Source organism: Coenobita brevimanus, chromosome 91 (genome assembly GCF_032717465.1).
Source record: "Coenobita brevimanus isolate Jiangsu-jjx chromosome 91, ASM3271746v2, whole genome shotgun sequence".
In the NCBI taxonomy this organism is placed as follows: Eukaryota; Metazoa; Arthropoda; class Malacostraca; order Decapoda; family Coenobitidae; genus Coenobita; species Coenobita brevimanus.
In genome coordinates this window covers 25444746-25468857 of record NC_137044.1, presented here as the reverse complement: position 1 = coordinate 25468857, position 24112 = coordinate 25444746, and the positions used below count along the sequence as shown (strand labels likewise).

The 24112-nt window shown below is 45.3% G+C and overlaps 1 protein-coding gene across 1 annotated transcript in view; it reads left to right on the top strand.

Moving 5' to 3' along the window:
* Positions 1-24112, top strand: part of LOC145411918 (heparan sulfate glucosamine 3-O-sulfotransferase 6-like) — an 88976-nt gene that overhangs the window by 49407 nt on the left and 15457 nt on the right. Inside the window, exons 4-5 of the mRNA XM_080281888.1 lie at positions 12574-12734; positions 17163-17336. Coding sequence (XP_080138014.1) covers positions 12574-12734; positions 17163-17336 — 335 coding nt within the window. The remainder of the gene's footprint in view (positions 1-12573; positions 12735-17162; positions 17337-24112) is intronic.

Sequence of the window (24112 nt, the reverse complement as noted above, 5' to 3'; positions counted from 1 at the left end):
TTATTTCTTTATGTATTGCCGAGATTTTCTACCAATAATTTATTAGCATGTAAGTTAGCAGCTGTCAGCCCCATTGTCACCCCTTGCCTTCTCAGATAAGCCGTGCCGTTTAGTTCCTTGTCCTCCTCTGTGGTCAAAGCATGTCGCACTTGTGCCCCGCCATTTCTGCCGCTTCTGCACCCATTGCAAAGGGCCCCGTGACCTCTACACCCAGAAAAACTCATGGGGGAAGCAGGAAAGGACTACGTGACTCTGCAGTGGAACGTGAACTAGCGGAATTATCAATGGTGAAGATGGATAGTGACTTTGACCCTTCGGGGGATTCGTGTGAAGAGCTGGGTGAGGAAATCGTGCCAGAAACTACTAGTACGAGTGCTTCAGTGTCCCAAGTTATCCCTAGCTCCAAGGGAAAGGAGCCATTAGTGCAGCAAGGGAAGGAATTTGGGAAGGGAATGAAAAGGCGGCTGGTTAGCCCCGGAGCAATGGCCCCGCGTGACCCAGCCCGCCATGAGTCCCGAGTTGATTCACCTCCCCATTCCCCAAGCCCCACTTCACTCATTTCTTCCTCTTCTTCTGCTGAATTTTCTCTGGAGTCTTCGTCGTTGGAGTCACCACCAGCATCAACAGTCAAGGCAGGCTGTAGAGGAAGAGGTAAATCCCTGACCCGTAAAAGTAGAATTGCTAGTAGAGTAAGGGCTGCCAGTGCTGTACGGCAACCCATGGTCAGTGCGAGTGACCTTGAACCTGATAAATCTGCCTCACAGCCACCCTACACCGCCACGACAGGGAACCCTGGACGCCTTCGCGTGGATGGAAGGGTCCGATTTTGTCCCTGAACATCTCCATTTTGACGAGAGTTCCTCAGGAGTACAGCCTGCCTTCACTCTTGACGAGAATGCTGAGTGTGTGGACTTCCTTTTGGCCTTCCTCGATGATGAAGTCATGCAGCACATACGTGATGAGACCAACAGGTATGAATCACAACGTGCTGCAAGTGGTACAGGTGCAGCCAAGATGCAACAGTGGTCCATGCTGGGAGTGCAGGAGCTGTATGTGTTCTTTGCCCTCATGCTTCTCATGCCACACTCAAAGAAGCATGAGTTGGAAGAATACTGGTCCATGGACCCCTTACTACCCTCACCCACCTTCAATAAGTACATGGCCAGAGATTGCTTCCGGAACATCATGGGAAACCTGCACTTTGCCGACAACGATGTACCTTCCCAAACCGACCCACTCTGGAAGATCCGAGAGATTCTGAGCAGAATGAAGGATAAGTTTATGACATTCTTCCACCCCTTTCAGAAGGTTGTCATTGACGAATCCTTGGTTTTGTTCAGAGGACGTCTTAGGTTTGTGCAGTACATTCCAAGCAAACGCCATCGCTTTGGAATCAAGTTCTTTGTACTGTGCGACTGTAAGACAGGGTACATCCTTGACTTCGTCATTTATTCAGCCAGCACTGTCGATCTTGATCAAACACACCCCCTTGGCTTCTTAGGCTGTGTAGTGAAAGTGCTCCTTGAAAGGTATTTTGGTGGGAATCATGTGCTGTATACAGACAACTATTATACAGCACTGAAACTTGCCAAATACCTTTCCGAGCACGGCATCGGCTCCTGCGGCACTGTCAAGAGTAATCGTGCCCACTTCCCTAAATTCCCAGAGGCAGGAACCTCGCAGTGAGGAGACGTGCACCTACGCAAGTCTGAGAAGATGCTGGCAATACGGTGGCATGACAAGAGGGTCATGCACATGCTCACCACCGTACACAAGGGGGAAATGACAGACAGTGGGAAGGTCGACCGTAGGACAGGCGAACCTGTGAGGAAACCTGATGCTGTCTTAGACTACAATATCAACATGCAGCTGGTGGACAAGTCCGACATGATGATTGGAGAGATCGACTGCCTCAGGAAGAAAACTAGGTGGTACAGGAAAGTTTTTCTGCATCTCATAGACATTACGATGCTGAACGCCTTCATCCTGTACAAGATGAAGGTCAAGCCACCCAAGTCCTTCTCCCTGAGGTTGTTCACCAGGATTTGTGTTCAGCATCTGCTTGAAAGATATGGTAGGGTGACAGCAGCAACTCCAAAGCGCCATCCAGTAACACTTCCCGACAGACTTGAGCAGAGGGCGTACATGGATCGGCACAGACTGGTGCAAATGCCTGCCACAAGCAAGAGGAAGGCTGCGATCCGCAGGTGCCAGGTGTGTGCACATACCACCCGACGCACACCTGAGCACAAACGCACCTCTTGGCAGTGCGCTGAGTGCCAGGTTCCCCTCTGTGTTACCTGCTTCTTTGATTACCACAGCCAGAAGCAGTTCTAAAAGTGCAAGTGGGAAAGGAAAATAATGTGAAAATAATGTGTAAATAATGTGTAAATAGCAAGTGAAAGCAATGGATGTACAGTACATATGATTGAACAGTGTAATATAGTTTTATGTTACTGAAAGTGACAGTGAATAACATAGTGTAAGTAAAATAGAAGTGTAAATATTGAAAATACAATAGAAAATGTAAATAGAAATGTATGTAATTAGTAATATAAGAATATGAGTACAAATACTTGAGGTTATAACAGTGAAAGTGAATCCGTGGCTCTCTACGTATTTTACTGAATGAAAAATTGAATGACTTCAGTGACAATAAACTAATACTGCTGAAGGAAACTTATGGATAAAGACTCCAGATATATATAAGTGTTATATAGTAATAGAAATATAAAGTGTGAGGGGTTTTATGAATAATAAATGACAGAATACCAACAGCGAACTAGCGCAAGTGGGAAGGTCATACGCGCTCGTAATTTTCATTGCTTTCACAGTGGGTTTTTTTTGGAGTATGGATCCCAAACTACTTGATAATCATAGAGTAGTGTTTATAGTGAAAATATCTGGCTTTGGTAATCATATTACGGGTTGTCGGGAAGTGTAAAGTGGAGACTTCGTTACCTAATTTTAGAGGTCTCCACAAGTCCTACGGTAATAGATAAAGGCTCAACAAACATCCCAGGAGAAAGCTGAAGGTATGTGCCATATGGATATGTAATTTTAATATTCTAGGACTAATAACTGATTGTTGGCAAATATTTTTTGAGAGTCTGTCGGAGCCCGAATAACCCCGCGGGACACGCAAAACATTGGGAAACAAGCCCACGGTGTAAGGGTCAAGGGACTGAACAGGGAGGCTGCAATGGATCGTGCAGCATGGAGAGCCGCCATTAGGTGATCAAGGCCGACACATGCAAGCATGTTGGAGCCTTTAAAAACGAAACGAAACGAACATAGATACATAAATACATACATACGTACACAGATACACACAAACCTACATACGAACATAGGTCCATACATTCTTCACTGACGAGCAGTTAGCTATAATTTATAAGAGTCATGTGTGCTCTCAGCTTGAATATTGCTCACCCTTGTGAAATGGATGTGGAGAGGTTGCATTAAAACAGCTAGACAAAATTCAGAACAAGGTTGTTAGAATCATTAACAACCCTGTCATTACAAATAAACTACATCCCCTGCAAGTAAGAAGGAATGTTGCCTCCCTTGCATTATTTTGCAGATATTTTCCTGGCAAATGCTCAGACGAAGTTGTGTCCATGGTGCCACCTCTCCATGCCTTCCCTCGTGCTACACGGGCATCTGGTAGCACTCATTACTGGAATTTCACTCAGCCATATTGCAGTACTTCTGCCTATCAGAATTCTTTCATTCCCCGTACTGCCTCTCTCTGGAATTCGCTTCCCCAGAGTTGTTTCCCTCCAAACTTCAACCTACGCTGTTCAAGTCTAACTGTTACAGATATTTTATGAACAGAGGACACCAATAATCTGGTGTATGGATTATTTTTTTTATTCATTTGTTTTTCCTTCCTCCGTTCTGTTATTTAATATATATATATATATATATATATATATATATATATATATATATATATATATATATATACAGAGAGAGAGAGAGAGAGAGATAAATAGATAGATAGAGAGATAGATAGACAGACAGATAGATAGATAGATAGACAGATAGATAGGTAGATAGATAGATAGATAGACAGATAGATAGTTAGATAGACAGATAGATAGATAGATAGATATTTTCGTTTGAGGAGTAGACTGTAGCACCAGTTGAGCAGGGCAGTACTCCCGAGGTGGATGGAAAGCTGATGACAGGGAGTGCTGGAGCTCCCGTTTCATCAGCCCTCAGGACTAGTTCCTGACCATCCCCCTTTGCTGAACTTTTTCAGTGTCTCAGTTACACAGAGAGTAGGCCAGCATGCTCTCCAGTAAAAATTTCTCTAACTATCTTCACCAAACTACATGCACAGTACACACTACACTTCCTATTCAAAATTTACCTAAAATGGCGTCGTTATATCAAGCCTCGGAGTCCCCAGGGGGGGGGACCATAAATGCCCCCACCATCTGCCCCTCTCCCGGTGACGACTCAAGGTGCCTGGAACCACTGTCTGACTCTCTTCTTCTTCATTTCTGCAACATTCGCGGCCTTTCCTCTAACTTTCGCTCTGTTGAGCACCACCTCTCCTCCTCTAAACCTCACCTTCTTTTTCTAACGGAGACTCAGCTGTCTGAGGCAACTGACAGCAAACCCTTTTCTGTATCCTCCTACTTTCTCTATACTCATTTCAAAGCCAAAAGTGGCTGTTGTGTATATATACGCAACGACTTATCTTGCTCTCGTGTTCCTGAACTTGATTCTTCTGAATTCTCCACACTCTGGCTTCGGCTTTCCTGTCATTCTCTGACTAAATATATCTGTGCTGTTTACTTATCCCCTAATTCTACTGACCATCAAAAATTCTTCGACTATCTTACTTCTACGATGGAACACATTCTATCCATTTCTCCTTTCTCTGAAATCTCCATTCTTAGAGATTTCAATGTTCACCACCACCTTTGGCTCTCCTCTCCTTTCACGGATCCACCTGGTGAACAAGCCTACATCTTTTCTATCCTTAATGACCTAGAGCAGCTTGTACAGCACCCTACCCGTATCCCTGACCGCCTTGGAGAGAGCTCCAACATACTTGACCTCTTCCTCACAACTAATCCTTCTGCTTACTCTGTTAATCTTTTCTCTCCGTTGGGCTCCTCCGATCACAACCTTATTACCTTAACCTGTCCTATCACTCCGGTATGGCCTGTGGACCCTCCAGGGAAACGTCGTCTGTGGCATTTTGGAGCTGCAGACTGGGAGGCCCTCAGGCAGTACTTCTTTGATTTTCCCTGGAATGATTATTGCTTCCATGGCCGTGAGCCATCTGAGTGTGCCTTGCGCATTACGGAGGTTATTCTCTCGGGCATGGAAGCATACATTCCTTTCTCATATCCTTTGACTAACGCAAGAAAGCCTTGGTTTAATCACGCTTGTTCTAATGCTGTCTGCAACAAGGAGAGGGCCTACAAAAGGTACCGGAGCCAACCCACCCCTGAATCACATCATCTTTACGTTTCTGCCCAGAATCGTGCTAAGTCTGTTCTTCGCTCTACTAAAAATAATTTCATCCATACTAAATAATCTCAACTCTCCAACTCGAATTCTTCCCGCTCCTTCTGGCATCTTGCCAAAAATCTTTCTAACAACTTTACCTTATCATCCTTCCCTCCTCTTTTCTACTCTGACGGTTCTGTAGCTATTTCTTCTACTGATAAAGCAGATCTCTTCGCACAGACTTTCTCCTCCAATTCTACCTTAGACGATTCCAGTGCTGTTCCTCCATCACTTCCCCCCTCTGACTTCCTCATGGCTGACTTTATAATTTCTTCAGTTGATGTATTTTCTGCCATCACTGGCCTCAGTACTAACAAGGTATATGGGCCTGATGGGGTCCCTCCTGTTGTTCTCAAGAACTGGGCTTCTGTGCTTACACCCTGCCTAGGCAAACTCTTTCATCTTTGTCTGTCAACTTGTACCTTTCCTTCTTGCTGGAAGTTTGCTCTCATTCAGCCAGTCCCAAAGAAGGGTGACCACTCCCAACCCTCCAACTATCGTCCAATTGCTTTAACGTCCTGTATTTCAAAAGTTTTCGAGTCAATTCTTAATAGAAAAATTTTAAGGCATCTTTCCTATCACAACCTTCTTTCCGATCGTCAGTATGGGTTCCGTCAGGGACGCTCCACTGGCGATCTCACCTACCTTTCAGACTCCTGGTCATCCTCCTTTCGGGACTTTGGCGAAAGCTTTGCCATTGCACTTGACATCTCAAAGGCTTTCGATCGAGTCTGGCAAAAATCTTTAATTTCCAAACTGCCCTCCTACGGTTTCTATCCTTCTATCTGTGCCTTCATCGCTAGCTTCCTTTCTGGTCGTTCTATAGCCGCTGTTGTAGACGGCCATCGTTCTTCTCCTAGATCTATCAACAGTGGTGTTCCTCAGGGCTCTGTCCTATCACCAACTCTCTTCCTTTTATTCATCAATGATCTTCTAAGCTGTACATCTAACCCTATCCACTCATACGCTGATGACTCCACCCTTCACCTTTCCATTCGGTTCCCGCAACGCCCATCTCAACAGTTACTTCAACAAACAAGGGATGAGGCTATGGCACACCTAATGTCTGACTTGGCTCGTATCTCTGACTGGGGTAAAAATAATATGGTTGTCTTTAATGCATCTAAGACTCAGTTCTTACACCTATCAACCCGACAAAATCTTCCACAGGTATACCCACTAATGTTTAATAATATTCAGCTTAATCCTGCATCATCCTTGAACATGCTTGGGGTTTCATTTACTCGGGACTTATCTTGGAAAGATCATATTACATCTCTTGTAAAATCAGCTTCCAAGAGATTGGGTGTGCTAAGCCGACTCCGCTCTTTCTTTACCCCTGTGCAATTGTTGACTCTATACAGGGGTTTTATCCGCCCCTGTGTGGAGTACAACTCTCATGTGTGGGGAGGCTCCCCACATACAGCTCTTCTCAATAGGGTGGAGTCAAAGGCTTTTCGTCTCATTAACTCTCCTCCTCTTACCGACTCCCTTCAACCTCTGTCTCTTCGCCGCACTGTTGCATCTTTATCTCTTTTCTATCGCTACTTTAATGGTCACTGCTCCTCTGAACTGTCTGCTTGCATTCCTCCACCTCTACGACGGGCGCGTAGCACCCGTCTGGCAGCAAACTCTCATCCTTTTTCTGTCCAACTCTCTAATGCAAGAGTTAACCGTTACTCCCAGTCTTTCATTTATGCAACAGGTCAGCTCTGGAACTGTCTCCCTCTGTTTGTATTTCCTGCTGCCTATGATCTCCAGTCTTTCAAACGCAGTGTGTCCAGGCATCTCAAAATGATCGGATCTTGAATTTGGCTCTATATTGTATTTTGTTTTTCTCTTGGAGGGAACTGTTACTGCGGGCTCATGGCCTTTGGTTCCTTCTTCCTCGCATAAAAAAAAAAAAAAATACAAACATACATAAAAAGACAAGCATATTAGCTATGCGTTTGATGTTTGATGTGGCTAAGAACTCACTGACCAAGGAAGACAACCCAACTCAACCTAATCTGACCCAACCAATTAATCAACCAGCAACACCAGCCTAACTTAACCAACCAACCCCACCCAGTCTAAACAGACCTTACCAACCAGTCAACCCAACCCAACCTGACCTAACCAATCAACCAACCAACCCAAAAAAAACAACCAATCAATCCAATCTATCCAACCAACAGCTCAACCTATCCTGAGCCAAACCCAACCCAATCCAACCAACCCAACCCAACCTAACCTACCACCCGCACAACGAGCCAACCCAACCCAGCTTAACCAACCACTCACCCAATCAACTCAACCATCAACTCAACCCAACCCAACTCAACCCAACCCAACCCAACTCAACTTAACCAACCACTCAACCAACCAACTCAATCATTAACCCAATCCAACTCAACCCAACCCAACCCAAACTAACCCAACCCAACCCAACCCAACCTGGCCTAACCAACCATCCAACCAACCCACCTACCATGTCGCAAATCCTGACCTGTGTGGGAATCATACCTCTCTGACAATTAAGGTGAACTGAGTAGTTAGCAGGCGGTCTGGAGGTAGATGGATGGATGGAGGGGTGGGTGGGAGGGAAGGAAGGAGGGAGGGATGGGTGGGAGGGAGGGAGTGAGTGAGAGAGGGTTGGGTGGGTTGGAGGATCGGTGGATAGTTGGATGGAATGATGGATGAGTGGATGGGTGAGTGGATGGATAGATGGATGGGTGGATGGATGGATGGAGGGAGGGAGAGAGGGAGGGAGGGATGGGAGGTGGGAGGATCGGTGGATAGATGGATGGATTGATGGATGAGTGGATGGATGAGTAGGTTGGTGGATGGGTGGATGGATAGATGGATGAACTGGAGGATGGATGGATGGAGGGATGAATGGGTAGGGAGACAGGTGGGTGGATGGTTGGCTATTAGCTGGCTGGATGGACGTGTTGATGGATAGATCGATGGAACAATGGATGGATGAATGGATGAAAGGATGGATGGATGGCTAACTGGATGGATGAATGGACCTAAATACTGAAATAAATACTGATTGGTTGATGGGTGGATGGATGGATGGATGGATAGATGGATGGATGGATGGATGGACGGGTGGGTGGACTGATGGATGGATGGATGGAAGGAACGATGGGTAACAAATCAGACGTGTGGACATACAATTACCTCTAACGAAGAAAGTTGGAGAGGGTATTGTAGTCACTGGTGTCTGTCTGTGTATAATATATCTAAAAAAAAAGTTGTTACAGGTCTTCAATAAAATCTGGTGGCTTTTGGAGGAGGTATGCGCCCTCTGAATTAATGAAAGAGGGCAGACTAAGACCACAGAATTAAGTGACCGTGTAGGACCGTAAAAGCATTTGTCTGGTGTAAAAAAAATATAACAGTACAAGATGTTATAAATCTGACTGGCACTGGTGGAGGTATGCAGTCTCAGAGATTCCTAGGTGTATCAGCAGACTACCTAACTGACGACTGATGGATGGATGGATGGATGGATGGAAGGAATGGATAGATTTATAGATAGACTGAGCTACATAAACATAATATTGATGGATAGATAAAAGGATGGATGGGATGAAAGAGATCTATACGAGGAAAAGGACTGGAAAACACACACACACACACACACACACACACACACACACACACACACACACACTGAATCAATCACATGTGCACGTGCAAACCACAACGCACAAACACCTGAACAAACACAGATACAGAACATACATAATCAAACAAATGCATATAAATACTAAGGAACACGTACACACACATAATCAGACATACGCACATGTAGGACAAACACACACACACACACACACACACACACACACACACACACACACACACACACTGGATCAATCACATATGCACTTGCAAACTACAACACACAAACACCTGAAGAAACACAGACACATACATAGTCAAACATATGCTTATAAAGACTAAGGAACACGTACACACACGTAATCACACATACGCACATGTAGGCTACCACGCACACACGCACACACACACACACACACACAGTTAAGCCGGTATAATGAAGTGTTTGCAAACACTGATAGCCTAGGGTACAGACAGCTCTCTCTCTCTCTCTCTCTCTCTCTCTCTCTCTCTCTCTCTCTCTCTCTCATCGTGCGTAAAGCTGGCGTATTTGGTGTTGTCTGTGACCTCCAATACTGCCCCCCCCCCCGCCCACGATACCCCTCACACCAGAGAGAGAGAGAGAGAGAGAGAGAGAGAGAGGTGGTACATTACCCTCCACTCTATCTGTCTATCAATCTGTCTATGTCTGTCTGTCTGTCTATCTCTATGTACAGTCGTCAGTACAAATTCGCTGCAAGCCTGCTCGTGTGATGTGGTTGTTTTGTCTGGCAACAGTGTATGGGAACTAGTTGCCACACAGGCTTTTTTAAGCTTTAAAAACGTGTTTGTAAGAATTAGTACTATAGATCGTTCATAATGGAATAGTCTTTATGTCTGATTAGCATAAAAATGTGCAAAAGACGACAGATGAATATTATGGAATGATGAAACTCCCGCTCTCTCCCCCATACCCCTGCTGATGACCCTCCCCAGCCTACCTCTCACCTCACCTCCCCCTCCCTCCTGCTGCCCTTCATCTCCACTCCCCTCTCCCTGTCCTGTCTACCTTATATTATCTACGGAACTAATCTACGTAATGAACTGCACTCTTCTCTGTTTCTTGTCTATTCCTGTAACCTTTTTGCTCCTTGACATTGAAGAGTTTCTTGCCATGCAACAGTCTTTTTCTCCCACTCTCTATTCCAAACATGATGCAGCAATTGGAAACATTATGGTTCTGATACTGCTTCATGAATCAGTGAACAGTGGAGAATCGGAACATTTTTCCTAGAAAGAGAGATAGACTAGTAGGAGGAATGGGACCAAAATTGTTTCATTCCGCCTACCGAAATAATAGCCACCGACTGCCAGGCTCACTCAACCAAACACCAGTAAGGAATACATCACAAGAGCGAGACCTCAATGTTCCTATATCTCCCGGCTGTTGCTAGTGTCAAAAGGTGGAGAAAAGAAAAACAACTGAAATAAAAGAAGTGGGAAGGAGACGGGGAGAAAGAGAGTGGGACTCGAACAGGAAGGAATAATGATAAAACTTTGATATAGTTGGCAGTACTGCAAGCAGATGGGAATAGGACAGGCTGGGTTTAGTAAAAAGTCAGAAGAGATCTCCGATGCTCCAATAGAGTTGGTGCCGTGGATAAATGAATGAAAGTAGAGAGGGTGGGGAGAGAAGAAAGTGAAGAGGCATGAACGTGGGTGGGGAGTAGGAGAGAGAGGGAGGGATGGGGAGGGATATCAGAAGGAGTAAGGGGGAGAGGAGTTTAGACACGGTTATAATGAGGAATGTCATACGTCGTTCCATAACATTCTTCTTTCAACTTATGCACCTTGTTATACTAATCAAATACTGTACTGTATACAGAATACTGTACTCTAGGCAATCACTAGTACCACTTCATAAAAACACGCCTTTAAAGTGTATGAAAGTCTATGTGGCAACTAGTCCCCTTACACTGTTGCCAGACAAAATGACTCACATCACACGAGTAGGCTTGCAGCGAATTTATGCTGACGACTGTAGCTGGATGTATATGTATAATACAGATGGAGAGATAGATCAACAGACACGGATAGATAGATAGATAGATAGATAGATAGACAGAGGTAGGCAGGCGGTGATAGAGATAGATAGATAGATAGATAGATAGATAGATAGACAGGTAGGTAGATTAATAGAGAAATAGACAGAGACAGGTAGGGAGATATAGACAAATTGATCGATAAACAGACAGAAAGATAGGCACATACAGTAGATAGATTTGGACAAGTGGTGGTGAAGTCTATCTATCTATCTATTGCCAGACGCCATAATCCCGTAAGGGGTGGTCATTTGACTTTGAGTTATTTATTTTACGGGGAGGGGCACTAATCCTCCACCAACCCACTTGCTGACACGTAGGGAGCACGTATGGTCTGGTTATATGGTTACCACCCAGCGTTGTAAATAGTTTCTTGGCTTACATGAAACCATTTGGCTTGTCACTCGATGTAAAGCCGGTGGTGAAGTGGTGTGTATTAATGCCCAAATGGTGACATGTGTAGGTATATAAGGCCAAGTGTAGTGTGTAGGCCTTGGGAGCAGGCTGTGTATGCCTGTGAAGAGCTGGTTTACCCCTTCTGCATCTTCATATTTTCGTTTTTTCTCTTTACTTTATTTCTCCTCTACTCCTGCAGTGCCACGTTGTAATATTAGATCTGGGTGCTAATTCTCTTCATTATTTCATCTATCTATCCATCCATTCATCTATCCACCCATTCATTCATCCATCTATCCATCCATCTATCCATCCTTTCACCCACTCATTCGTCACCAAGTATGGATGGATGGATGGATGGATTGTGTGAATAAATTATCATGCTGGATAGGTACGTGAACTAGTCGATCAGTCAAATACTTGTCCAATACAGTTTATTCTCTTACTAATCCAACCCTCTATCTATCGATACTGGGTGATGGATGGATGGATGGACGAATGGATGGATGGATGGATGGACGGATAGATGGATGAATGGAAGGATGGATGGATGGAAGGATGGATGGATGAATGGATGAATGGCTGGATGGCTTGATGGATGCATGGATGAAGGAATGGAAGGATGGATGGATGGATGGATGAATGAATGGAAGGATGGGTGGATGGATGAATGAATGAATGACTGGATGGATGGATGGATGAATGAATGGATGGATGGATGGATGGATGGATGGATGGATGGATGAATGGAGGGATGGATGGAGGGATGGATGAATGAATGAATGACTGGATGGATGGATGGATGGATGGATGGATGGATGAATGGAGGGATGGATGGATGGATTACACATGAGCCAGCCTACCATTACCTTTTTTTCCTTGCTTTTTTTTCATAGCTAATCGCAACTCCCTCCCCCCCCTTTCGTCTCCCCCAGTCTCTCGTAACCAGTCTGCCAGCAAGAGACTCCCCGACTTGCTTACCATCGGAGCCAAGAAGTCGGGCACCCGGGCACTCCTTGCTTTCCTGCGGGTTCACCCAAGTATCAGGGCGTCGGGGCCGGAGTTGCACTACTTCGATAGGTTCTACGCGAGAGGCCTGGACTGGTACAGGTGAGGAGATGGATAGATAGATAGATAAATGGATAGATAGATAGATAGATAAAAATATAGACAGGTGAGTGCAGAGATGGAGGAACTGGTATAGATAAACAGACTGATAGACAGATAGATAGATAGATAGATAGATGGATAGGTAAACAGACAGACAAGTGAGTGCAGAGATGGAGATACCGATATAGACAGGTAGATTCATAGATAGACAAACAGATAGATAGACACATAGATAGATATAGATACATATATGAATACATACATATATACAGATAATTATACAAGTGTACATACACGGACAGATGATGCAGAGAGAGAGAGAGAGAGAGAGAGAGAGAGAGGTAAATATCCAGTGACTGTGTAAGAGGCAGACAAAAAACCACAGAGGTATACAATTTTGAGCAGGATGGGGGAACGACGAGGGGAAAAATTGTGTGTGTGTGTGTGTGTGTGTGTGTGTGTGTGTGTGTGTGTGTGTGTGTGTGTGTGTGTGTGTGTGTGTGTGTGTATGTAAACGGAGAGAGAAAGAGGGGGTGAGATTAAAGAAGAGAAATAGTAGGAAGGAACTAAAAAAAACAAATAACAAAATAACAAGAGAGAGAGAGAGAGAGAGAGGTAACTATCGAAGTCCTTTGCAATTCAACACACGAAAAAGTTTACATGGATGAGTGACGGTCAAAGAAAGAGAGAGAGAGAATGAGAGAAAAAAGAGAGGGGAGATGGAGATGTGAGGTGGGAAAGAGAGAGAAAGAGAAATATAAGACTGAATAAGACGGAAGGAAAAGAACAAAAGGTGAAGAAGCTGAAGAGACAGGAATAACAGGAAGATGGAGGAAAAACAATAATAGTAATTAGAATGCCATAAAATTTTCCAAGGACGATTCTGATAACGAAAAACTTGCCACAGTCATTGCCTACTAGAAGCCAAGCTATAGAGGGACCTTGAGGTCAAGGTCACTGATCTTGTGTATGTCACCTTAGGTCATCACAGTCTATATGTCCACCAAGTTTGGTGGCTCTAGCTTAATCCTTCATGGAAAATAAAGTGACATCCAGTATATCTGAAAAAGTCCTAATTTCACCCCCAAGATTAAGATGATATGGTTGTGATCGGAGGAGCCATAAGGAGAGAATAGAGTAACAGCGTAAGCAGAGGGATTAGTTGTAAGGAAGAGGTCAAGTATGTTGGAGCTCTCTCCAGGGCGGTCAGGGATACGGGTAGGGTGCTGTACAAGCTGCTCTAGGTCATTAAAGATAGAAAATATGTAGGCTTGTTCACCAGGTGGATCAGTGAAAGGAAAGGAGAGCCAAATGTGGTGGTGAAAGGAAAGGAGAGCCAAAGGTGGTGGTGAAAGGAAAGGAGAGCCAAAGGTGGTGGTGAAAGGAAAGGAGAGCCAAAGGTGGTGGTGAATACTGAAGACTTCAAAATAATGGAAAAAGTGATCGGACGTGTTCCATCTTAGAAGTAAGAGAATGATAATCACAGAATTATTCATAGTCAGTAGAAATAGGGGATACTTGTACAACACAGACATATTCAGACAGAGAATGACAGGAAAGCCAAATAGTGCATATGGAGAAAGTAGCATATCAGTCGCCCTAGACGGCTGAGTCTCAGTCAGGACAAGAAGATGAGGTTTAGAGGAAGAGAGGTGGTGTTCAACAGAGAGAAAATTAGAGGAAAGACCACAAATGTTGCAGAAATGAACAAGGAGTGAGTCAGACAGTGATTTTATGCATCTCACTTGGCCGTCACCAGGAGAGGGATGGATAGTGGAGGCTTCTGATGGACCTTCCCCACACCCTAGGGACTCCGAGGCTGGGTGCTGAGACGCCATTTTTGTTGAATTTAGAGTAGGAAGTGTGGTGTGTAATATTCATGTACTTTGGTGTTGACAGTTAGACGAAATTGTAGGAGTATGCTGGCCTACTCTTTGTTACTGAAATACTGAAAAAGTTCAGCAAAAGGGGATGGTCAGGAAGTAGTCCCGAGGCCTGATGAAACGGGAGCTCCAGCTCTCCCTGTCATCAGCTTTCCATCCACTTTGGGAATACCGCCCTGCTCGACTGGTGGTACTATCTACATCCTTTTAACTATTATTTATCGTTATTATTTTCGTTATTATTTTTCATTATCGAAGCTAACTCCAGATCTTATCATTTAATAGAGAAATCATGATAGTTAATTTAAACAAGACGATTTTAATAAGGTGAAAGTTTATTAACAAACTATTAAGCAATAAATACTAACTAATAACAATAAAGAAACAGTAAGGTAATAAAAAGAATAACCTTCACCTCAGAAAAAATCCACTAATCTCAGTGCAGCCAAACAAATTTCTGTCATCGATTAATCCTGTTACAATTTTCCTTCTTTTTTTTTCTTCTCTTCTTTCTCATCAAGTGCGTAGGGGCCCGGGTCTAGGCTATTAGTCCCGAGATTTAAGGCGAAAGTGACCAGCCTCACCCGCCCCTGAGTGGCATTTTGAACACTAACCTCCAAACACCCTTTGATATAAACCCTTACTGGAACAACTCTTTTGGTGCGCCTTAACCCACTAATCCACAAGGCATTATTTCATTACTCGACTACCACCCAACCTATAACCACCCGAATGCGCACTACATCATATGAGTGGATGGCTGCCGCTCCCACCTACCACTAATTTACCCAGCTAAAAGAATGCAGTATTAGGGCATAAACTGACTTAGAATCACACTTATACTAACACCAGATTTAACACTCATACTAACACCAGATTTAACACTCATACTAACACCAGATTTAACACTCATACTAACACCAGATTTAACACTCATACTAACACCAGATTTAACACTCATACTAACACCAGATTTAACACTCATACTAACACCAGATTTAACACTCATACTAACACCAGATTTAACACTCATACTAACACCAGATTTAACACTCATACTAACACCAGATTTAACACTCATACTAACACCAGATTTAACACTCATACTAACACCAGATTTAACACTCATACTAACACCAGATTTAACACTCATACTAACACCAGATTTAACACTCATACTAACACCAGATTTAACACTCATACTAACACCAGATTTAACACTCATACTAACACCAGATTTAACACTCATACTAACACGTGGACACAGTGGCTTGGAATTTGTCAGTATCTGCAAAGGCACTTAATTGGTTTAGTTTGAGAGAGAGAGAGAGAGAGAGTAGGAACAGCACACACACACACACACACACACACACACACACACACACACACACACACACACACACACACACACACACACACACACACACACGAGGAAATGTCAGACCACACCTCGTGTCATGAGGACCAAAGAAAACAAGCACTCTCTCTCTCTCTCTCTCTCTCTCTCTCTCTCTCTCTCACCAGCAGTTCAGCGATGAACTTTAGTTCTCTTTAGAGAGAGAGAGAGAGAGAGAGAGAGAGAGAGAGAGAGAGAATGGAGAAATGAATTCCCCGAGCTAGGCAACTAAGGCCATATAGCCCCGCTGGGGTTACAGGAGGGAGCTACCCCTCCCGGCAACGGTAGCCCGGGCGAGGCTCGAACTTGCGACCTCCCGATCACAAGCTCAGCGCGCTACCACTGTGATACCGCGCCCCCCAGAGAGAGAGAGAGAGAGAGAGAGAGAGTATACATAATGCAAGAGGCAAGGGGGAAGAGTACACAAGAGAAGAGGATTGGGAGGAGGAGGAGGAAGAGGAGAAGAAGAAGGAGGAGGAGGAGGAGGAGGAGGAGGAGCAGAGGAGAGGAAGAAGGAAGAAAGAAAGGAAGGAGGGAACGAACGAACACGCGATAAAAAGGACAGAAGCAGAAATATTGTGGAATTAACAGAGAGAGAGAGAGAGAGAGAGAGAGAGAGAGAGATTCTTAGTACTGAAGTCATTCGTCCTCTGCTTTCATATTCGTCACAGTCTCTCTCTCTCTCTCTCTCTCTCTCTCTCTCTCTCTCTCTCTCTCTCTCTCTCTCTCTCTCTCCGCATATATATATTATGAATAGATAGACAGATAGATACAGATAGACAGATAGGTAGGTAGACAGACAGATAGATAGCTATGGACACATACATATAAAATGCTGGTAAAATACGTATAATGGTGTTAGTGGTATTATAACAGAGATGAAATGGTAAATAATAACAGTACTGGTGTTATACTACATTGATATAATGCAGTGGGATGTAGAAATGACCCGGTATAGTGTGGTGGTGTGATGAAGAGAGTACTGGTATGATGTGGTGGTGTAGAAGCGATGTGGTATGACGTGATGGGTGTTGCGATGTGTAGATGTTGACATACTGGTGTGAGATATACAACTATTCCATCATACCGTGCAGTCTATTCCTCTTCTGCTTTCCCTCTATACCTCTTGCCTTTCCCTCCCACACACAGAAGCAAGCTGCCTCTGAGTATGGAAGGGCAGCTGACCGTGGAGAAGACCCCTGCTTACTTCACCACGCCAGGGGTACCGGCCAGGGTGAAGCAAGACCTGCCTGACGCTAAGTTACTCCTGGTGGTGCGGGATCCAGTCACCAGGGTCCTGTCTGACTACACCCAGAGTCTTAGGTGAGGCAGGGGCAGGCAGGGACAGGCAGGGGTGAGGAAAAAGAAGATAGCAAAGACAGGGAGAGGCAGGGAAAGCTAAGGGAGGCAGAGATGAAGCAGGGGAGAGGCGTAGGTAGGCGGAGGAGAGGCAGAGGTAAGTAGAGACAGAGGAAGACAGAAAGGAGCAGAAGAGAGGAAGAGGGAGGCAGGGGAGAGGCAGAGAGAGGCAATGGAGAGACAGAAGGAGGCAGGGGAGGCAAAGAGGCAGAGGAGAGGCAGAAGGATGCAAGGGAGAGGCAGGGGAAGGCAGAAGTAGGGGCAGAGAGGGATATTTAGAGGGCCGAGTTCCGAATGCCACAATCCCTGCCTCTCCTATATTTCTCTTTGTGGCGCCAAATTTGGAGCACCTGGCTAAGCAGAGAGGCAGGAAGAAGGCAGGTGAGGCAGAGTGAAACTAGGCGAGGCAGGGTGAGGTGGGGATAGAAAGAGAACTAGAAAATTGACGGGGTAGAGTGAGGAACAACTAAATCCCTCTGCCTTTAGAACATTACACGTCTATGGTTAAGTGAAGGAAGCAAAGTGGACAGGCAGGAAGGGGTGGCTGGTAAAGACAGTAAAAAGCTTAGACAGGCAGGGGCGAGGCAGGGGTAAGGCAGCGGAAATCCAATGCAGAGAAAGCAGGAGACGGGAGAGGTAGGTGTGATGGGTCAGGAGATCGAATCTGGGATGTGACAGGGCCTCCTCTACTAGATTATTGGTGGTGGTTACAGACTAGCCAGAGGAGCTAGGGAAGGCAGGACAGGCAGGGAGAAAGAGGAAAAAATATAGGAGCAGGAGGAGAGAGGCTGGGAGAGGCAGAGAGAGACAGAGAAAGCTATGAGAAGCAGCATATAACAAAAAGATGCTAGGAGAGAGAGAGAGAGAGAGAGAGAGAGAGAGAGATGATAAGCAGATGAAAGAGGGAGGGTAAGAGAGAGACAGGTGAATATAGAGATAGCCAAAAGGCCGAGCTGGATTGCGACAGGAGCGTTTCATCTCAGGTTAGGCAGAGGAAGCAGGGTGAGGCAGGGAAAGGCAGGAAGAGGCTGGGAGAGGCAGGAAAAGGAAGGGGAGGCAGAGGAATACAGAGGGACAAATTCAGGATGTGACAGGATTCCATTACTTCCAGATTTATGGCGTGGATTTCTACTGCAAGTCTTAGGATAGGTAGAAAGAGGGTGAGGCAGTGGAAGGCAGGGTGAGGCAGTGGAAGGCAGGGTGAGGCAGAGGGAAGGCAGGGTGAGGCAGTGGAGGGCAGGGTGAGGCATTGGAAGGCAGGGTGAGGCAAGGGATGACAGAGTGAGGCAGGGGAAGGCAGAGTGAGGCCGGATTGACAAATGAGGCAGGTGGGAGGATGGAGAGAGGGACAAAGTACATACACTCAAGCCAGAAGGAACAAACAGGAGTGAGGAAGGGAAGGGAAGGGAAGGGAAGGGAAGGGAAGGGAAAGGAAGGGAAGGGAAGGAAAGGGAAGGGAAGGAAAGGAAAGGAAGAGAAGGGAAGGGAAGGGAAGGGAAGGATTACACAGGATTACATAGGAAAGCAAACAGCAACAGACCTTCTGGTCCTTTCGAGGCTGCTTGTTACAAAGAAAGCTATGACTACACGATCTAACTCTACATGCTGAAGGATAAGGATAGTAAAGCAAGAAGGCTCCCCCCACCACCAAACCGTCCAGGAAAAAGTGAGAAAAACCACCATGTAGCATGGAAAAACTGACATGGAAATTTCATAGGAAATATTGGAAAGGAAAAGTCACATTCTATAATACTTTGTCTATAAGCTACCCGACTGAGTAACCTGAAAGAGAAAGTAATCAAATAAATTAATATTTACGGCATGACATAAACCGGTACATTGAGTTAATGGGAAGTCTATGGACATAACGTGGAAATTACACACTGCACAATGTGGATGTTTAGGGGTGGTGCGGCAACCTTGCCTGGCACTTTTAAGGTAGGCAGCAGTCCATCAAGCCCTAGCTCCGTTCACTCCACTGAGACAAGGAAGTCTCCCATGTGGGACAAGTACACAAGTTTCATCCTGAAGCAGTGACCCCTGGTTACATTAAAAAAAATCCCGATGGTGGTCACTTGACTAACAGGGACCCTCAGTGATCCACAGCCCATCACAGGTCGAAAGTGAGAGTAGTGACCATTAACTCAGGGTTATCTGTGCTTATATTGCTTACTTTGCATTGGGGAGATTGAAAAATATATAAGATGAGTGTCTTAGACAAAAGAGGACTGCACAGTGCACAGTGTGGATGTACAATGCACAGAGTGGATGTTTAGGGGTGGTGCGGCAGCCTTGCCTGGCACTTTTTAGGAAGGCAGCAGTCAATCAGGCCCTAGCTCCGTTCACTCCACTGAGACAAGGAACTCTCCCATGTGGGACAAGTACACAAGTTTCATCCTGAAGCAGTGACCCCTAGTACATTAAAAAACTCCCGATGGTTGTCACTTCACTAACTGGGACCCTCAGTGATCCACAGCCCATCACAGGTCGAAAGTAAGAGTAGTGACCATTAACTCAGGGCTATCTGTGCAGATCCTAATCTGTGCTTACTGTAGATTACCTCATTTGCATTGAGTAAATTGAAAAATGTATAATGACGTGACGTTGACCTATGTTAAGTTAATGGGGTGTCATGTAGAAATGAGGGGACTGCACAGTGTGGTTGTTTAGGGGTGGTGCAGCAGCCTTGCCTGGCGCTTTTAAGGTAGGCAGCAGTCAATCAGGCCCTAGCTCCGTTCACTCCACTGAGACAAGGAAGTCTCCCATGTGGGACAAGTACACAAGTTTCATCCTGAAGCAGTGACCCCTGGTACATTAAAAAAAAATCCCAATGGTGGTCACTTGACTAACAGGGACCCTCAGTGATCCACAGCCCATCACAGGTTGAAAGTAAGAGTAGTGACCGTTAACTCAGGGCTATCTGTGCATATCCTAATCTGTGCTTATATTACTATATTTGCATTGAATAAGTTGAAAAATGTATAATGACGTGCAACAACACTATGTACGGGTACGCTGTTTACGGGGTGTCTTGTAGACAAAAGGGGAAAGAACTTACACGTAGCTATAAAAGCAAGTTATTCGGACAGAAAAAGAGTCAGCTGAGGATTCTCGTGCAGATACTTGTCTATTTTGTTTTTGAATGTCTTAATTGAGATACTGTTCACAGTATCTGAGGGTAATCTGTTCCAGATATTTACAACTCTGTTAAAGAAGACGTATTTTGCTTCATGGGAGTGGAAACGCTTTCTCATAATTTTGCAGCCATTACTTCTGGTTTGACTCAACCGGTCTATATCAAAATATTTATTCATGTCTAAGTTGTCATATCCCTTCATGATTTTGAAAACTTCAATAAGGTCCCCTCTTAACCTGCGCTTTGTTAAGCTAAATAATTTAAGTTCTTCAAGGCGTTCCTCATATGGTTTGTTTCTAAGTCGTGGTATCATTTTTGTGATTCTTCACTGAATTCTCTCTAATTTTTCAATGTCCTTTCTGTAGTATGGAGACCAGAATTGCACACAATACTCAAGATGGGGGCGCACTAGCGTGTTGTACAAGGCAAGTATGACTTTTTCCGATTTAAACTCGAAAGCTCTTCCAATAAAACCAACCAGCTCGTTTGTAATTTTAACTGCCTCAGTGCACGGCTTACTTGGTTTTAGGTCATTTGATATTATCACACCAAGATCCTTTTCATTGTCAGTACTTGATAACTGGGTATTGTTCATTTTGTAATTCACATGGACGTTGTTACTTCCAGTATGAAGTACTTTACATTTTTCGGTTGAATTTCATTTGCCATTTTTCTGCCCACCTTTCTAAAGTATTAAGGTCATTTTGTAACTGCTGCCACTGTAATTTTGAAGTTACTTTACTGGTTATTTTGCTATTATCTGCAAATCTGGATACTTTACAATTTAGACCCTCATCAATATCATTTACAAAGATAATAAAAAGTATCGGTCCAAGTACTGAGCCTTGGGGAACGCCGCTGATCACATTATGCCATTTGGATTCCTTTCCGTTTATCACAACTCGCTGTTTTCGGTCTGAAAGCCAGTCTTGTAACCATTTCTGCGTATTCCCTTTTATTCCATGTGCTTCTATTTTGTTCATGAGACGCTTGTGAGGGACAGTGTCAAATTCTTTCTGAAAGTCGACGTTAATTATATCTACTGCTCTTGAGTCATCGTATGATTTGTAAACATCATGGAAGAAGTCCAGTAAGTTAGTTAAGCATGAACGACGATGTCTGAATCCATGCTGTGAGTCTTTAATTATATTATTTTCTTCTAGATAATTAACTATTTTATGTCTTATGATTTTTTCCATTAACTTGCACACTATTGATGTTAAGCTGATTGGTCTGTAATTTCCTGGGTGAGACTTATTTCCTTTTATGAAAATTGGTGTTACATTTGCTAGTTTCCATTCGCATGGAACTTTTCCAGTACTTAACGATTTATTGAATACGACAGACTGGCAGCAGTAACTCATTTTTTGCTTTTTCGAGAATTCTCGGTGATATTTTATCAGGGCCAGGGGTTTTGTTTATGTTCGTACTCTTTATGGCTGAAAGAATATCGTTATTATGGATAGCATAGTTTCTAGGGACTGTGCTATTTGCTTGGTTTGTGGGTAACAGTAAGTTTCTGGTGGTGTTTCCAACTGCAAAAACAGACGCAAAGTAATCGTTATGAATGTTCGCCATTTCAGCCTCATTTTCTGTGTGTTTGCCATTGTTCGTTTCTAGAGGACCTATTGATGTAGTGATAACCTTTCTCTTTCTAATGTAACTGTAACTTGAGAAGGAGGAGGATGAGGAGGAGGGAAAGGAAGGGAAGGGAAGGGAAAGGAAGGCAGGGTGAGGGAAGGGAAGGGTAGGGAAGGGATAAGAGAAAAGAAGGAAGGAAAGAGAGAAGAGAAGAGTGAGGCAGTATATGGAATGAAAGAGGAGTAGGAAGAGGAATGAAGGAAGAGAAAAGGGAAGAGGAGGGGAGGGAAAAGAAGTAAGAGAAAGAAGAGGAGAGGGGAAGGAAGGGAGGAAAGAAAGGATGAGTTAAGAAAATAGGGAAGTGGAGGGAAGGGAAGGGAAAGGAAGGTAAGAGGAAAAAAAATGTGAATGAAGAGAGAAAGAAAAGGAGAAGGGAAAGAATGGAAGGGAGATGGGAGGGGAGGGAGGAAAGAGGAGGAAGAGATGTTGAAAGGGGTAAGAAGTGAGGGAAGAGGGGAGAGGAGAGAAGAGAGAAGAAAGAGAAGAGGGAAGAGAGGAGGAAAGAGAGGAAAACCGGAGTGAGACAGACGAGGAAATAGAAAAACGGGAGAAACGAGAGGAGAGGAGGAGTGGAGAGGAGAGGAGGAGTGGAGAGGAGAGGAGGAGTGGAGAGGAGAGGAGAGGAGTGGAGAAGAGAGGAGCGGAGAGGAGAGGAGGAGTGGAGAGGAGAGGAGTGGAGAGGAGAGGAGAGGAGAGGAGAGGAGAGGAGAGGAGAGGAGGAGTGGAGAGGAGAGGAGAGGAGGAGGAGGGAGGAGGAGAGGAGAGGAGTGGAGAGGAGAGGAGGAGTGGAGAGGAGAGGAGTGGAGAGGAGAGGAGGAGTGGAGTGGAGAGAAGAGAGGAGAGGAGAGGAGTGGAGAGGAGAGAGGAGAGGAGAGGAGGAGTGGAGAGGAGAGGAGGAGAGGAGAGGAGAGGAGAGGAGAGGAGAGAGGAGAGGAGTGGAGAGAGACGAGAGAAGAGGAGAGGAGAGAAGAGAGGAGAGGAGAGGAGTGGAGAGGAGAGAGGAGAGGAGAGGAGAGAGAAGAGAGAAGAGGAGAGGAGAGTAAAGGAGAGGAGAGGAGAGGAGAGGAGAGAGGAGAGGAGTGGAGAGGAGAGGAGGAGTGGAGAGGAGAGGAGTGGAGAGGAGAGGAGAGGAGTGGAGAGGAGAGGAGAGGAGAGGAGAGGAGGAGGAGAGGAGAGGAGTGGAGAGGAGAGGAGAGGAGAGGAGGAGTGGAGAGGAGTGGAGAGGAGAGGAGAGGAGAGGAGAGGAGAGGAGAGGAGAGGAGAGGAGGAGAGGAGAGGAGAGGAGGAGTGGAGAGGAGAGGAGAGGAGAGGAGGAGTGGAGAGGAGAGGAGGAGTGGAGAGGAGAGGAGAGGAGAGGAGGAGTGGAGAGGAGAGGAGAGGAGAGGAGGAGTGGAGAGGAGGAGTGGAGAGGAGAGGAGGAGTGGAGAGGAGGAGTGGAGAGGAGAGGAGGAGTGGAGAGGAGAGGAGAGGAGAGGAGGAGAGGAGAGGAGGAGTGGAGAGGAGAGGAGGAGAGGAGAGGAGAGGAATGGAGAGGAGAGGATGAGTGGAGAGGAGGAGTGGAGGGGAAAGGAGTGGAGAGGAGAGGAGGAGTGGAGAGGAGAGGAGTGGAGAGGAGGGGAGTGGTGGAGAGGAGAGGAGGAGTGGAGAGGAGAGGAGTGGAGAGGAGAGGAGGAGTGGAGAGGAGGAGTGAAGGGGAGGGGAGTGGTGGAGAGGAGAGGAGGAGTGGAGAGGAGAATGAAGAGGAGAGGAGGAGTGAAGGGGAGAGGAGGGGTGGGGAGGAGAGGAGAGGATGAGCGGAGAAGAGAGGCGAGGAGGAGTGGAGAGGAGAGTAGGAGTGGAGACGGAGGAAAGAGCAAGGGGTAGGGTGACGAAAGAGGAGAAAACTGAGGCAGAGAGAGAGTTGCAGGGTGAGGTAGGATGAGGCAGAATGAGGCAGAGTGAGGCAGGGGGAAGCAGGGTGAGA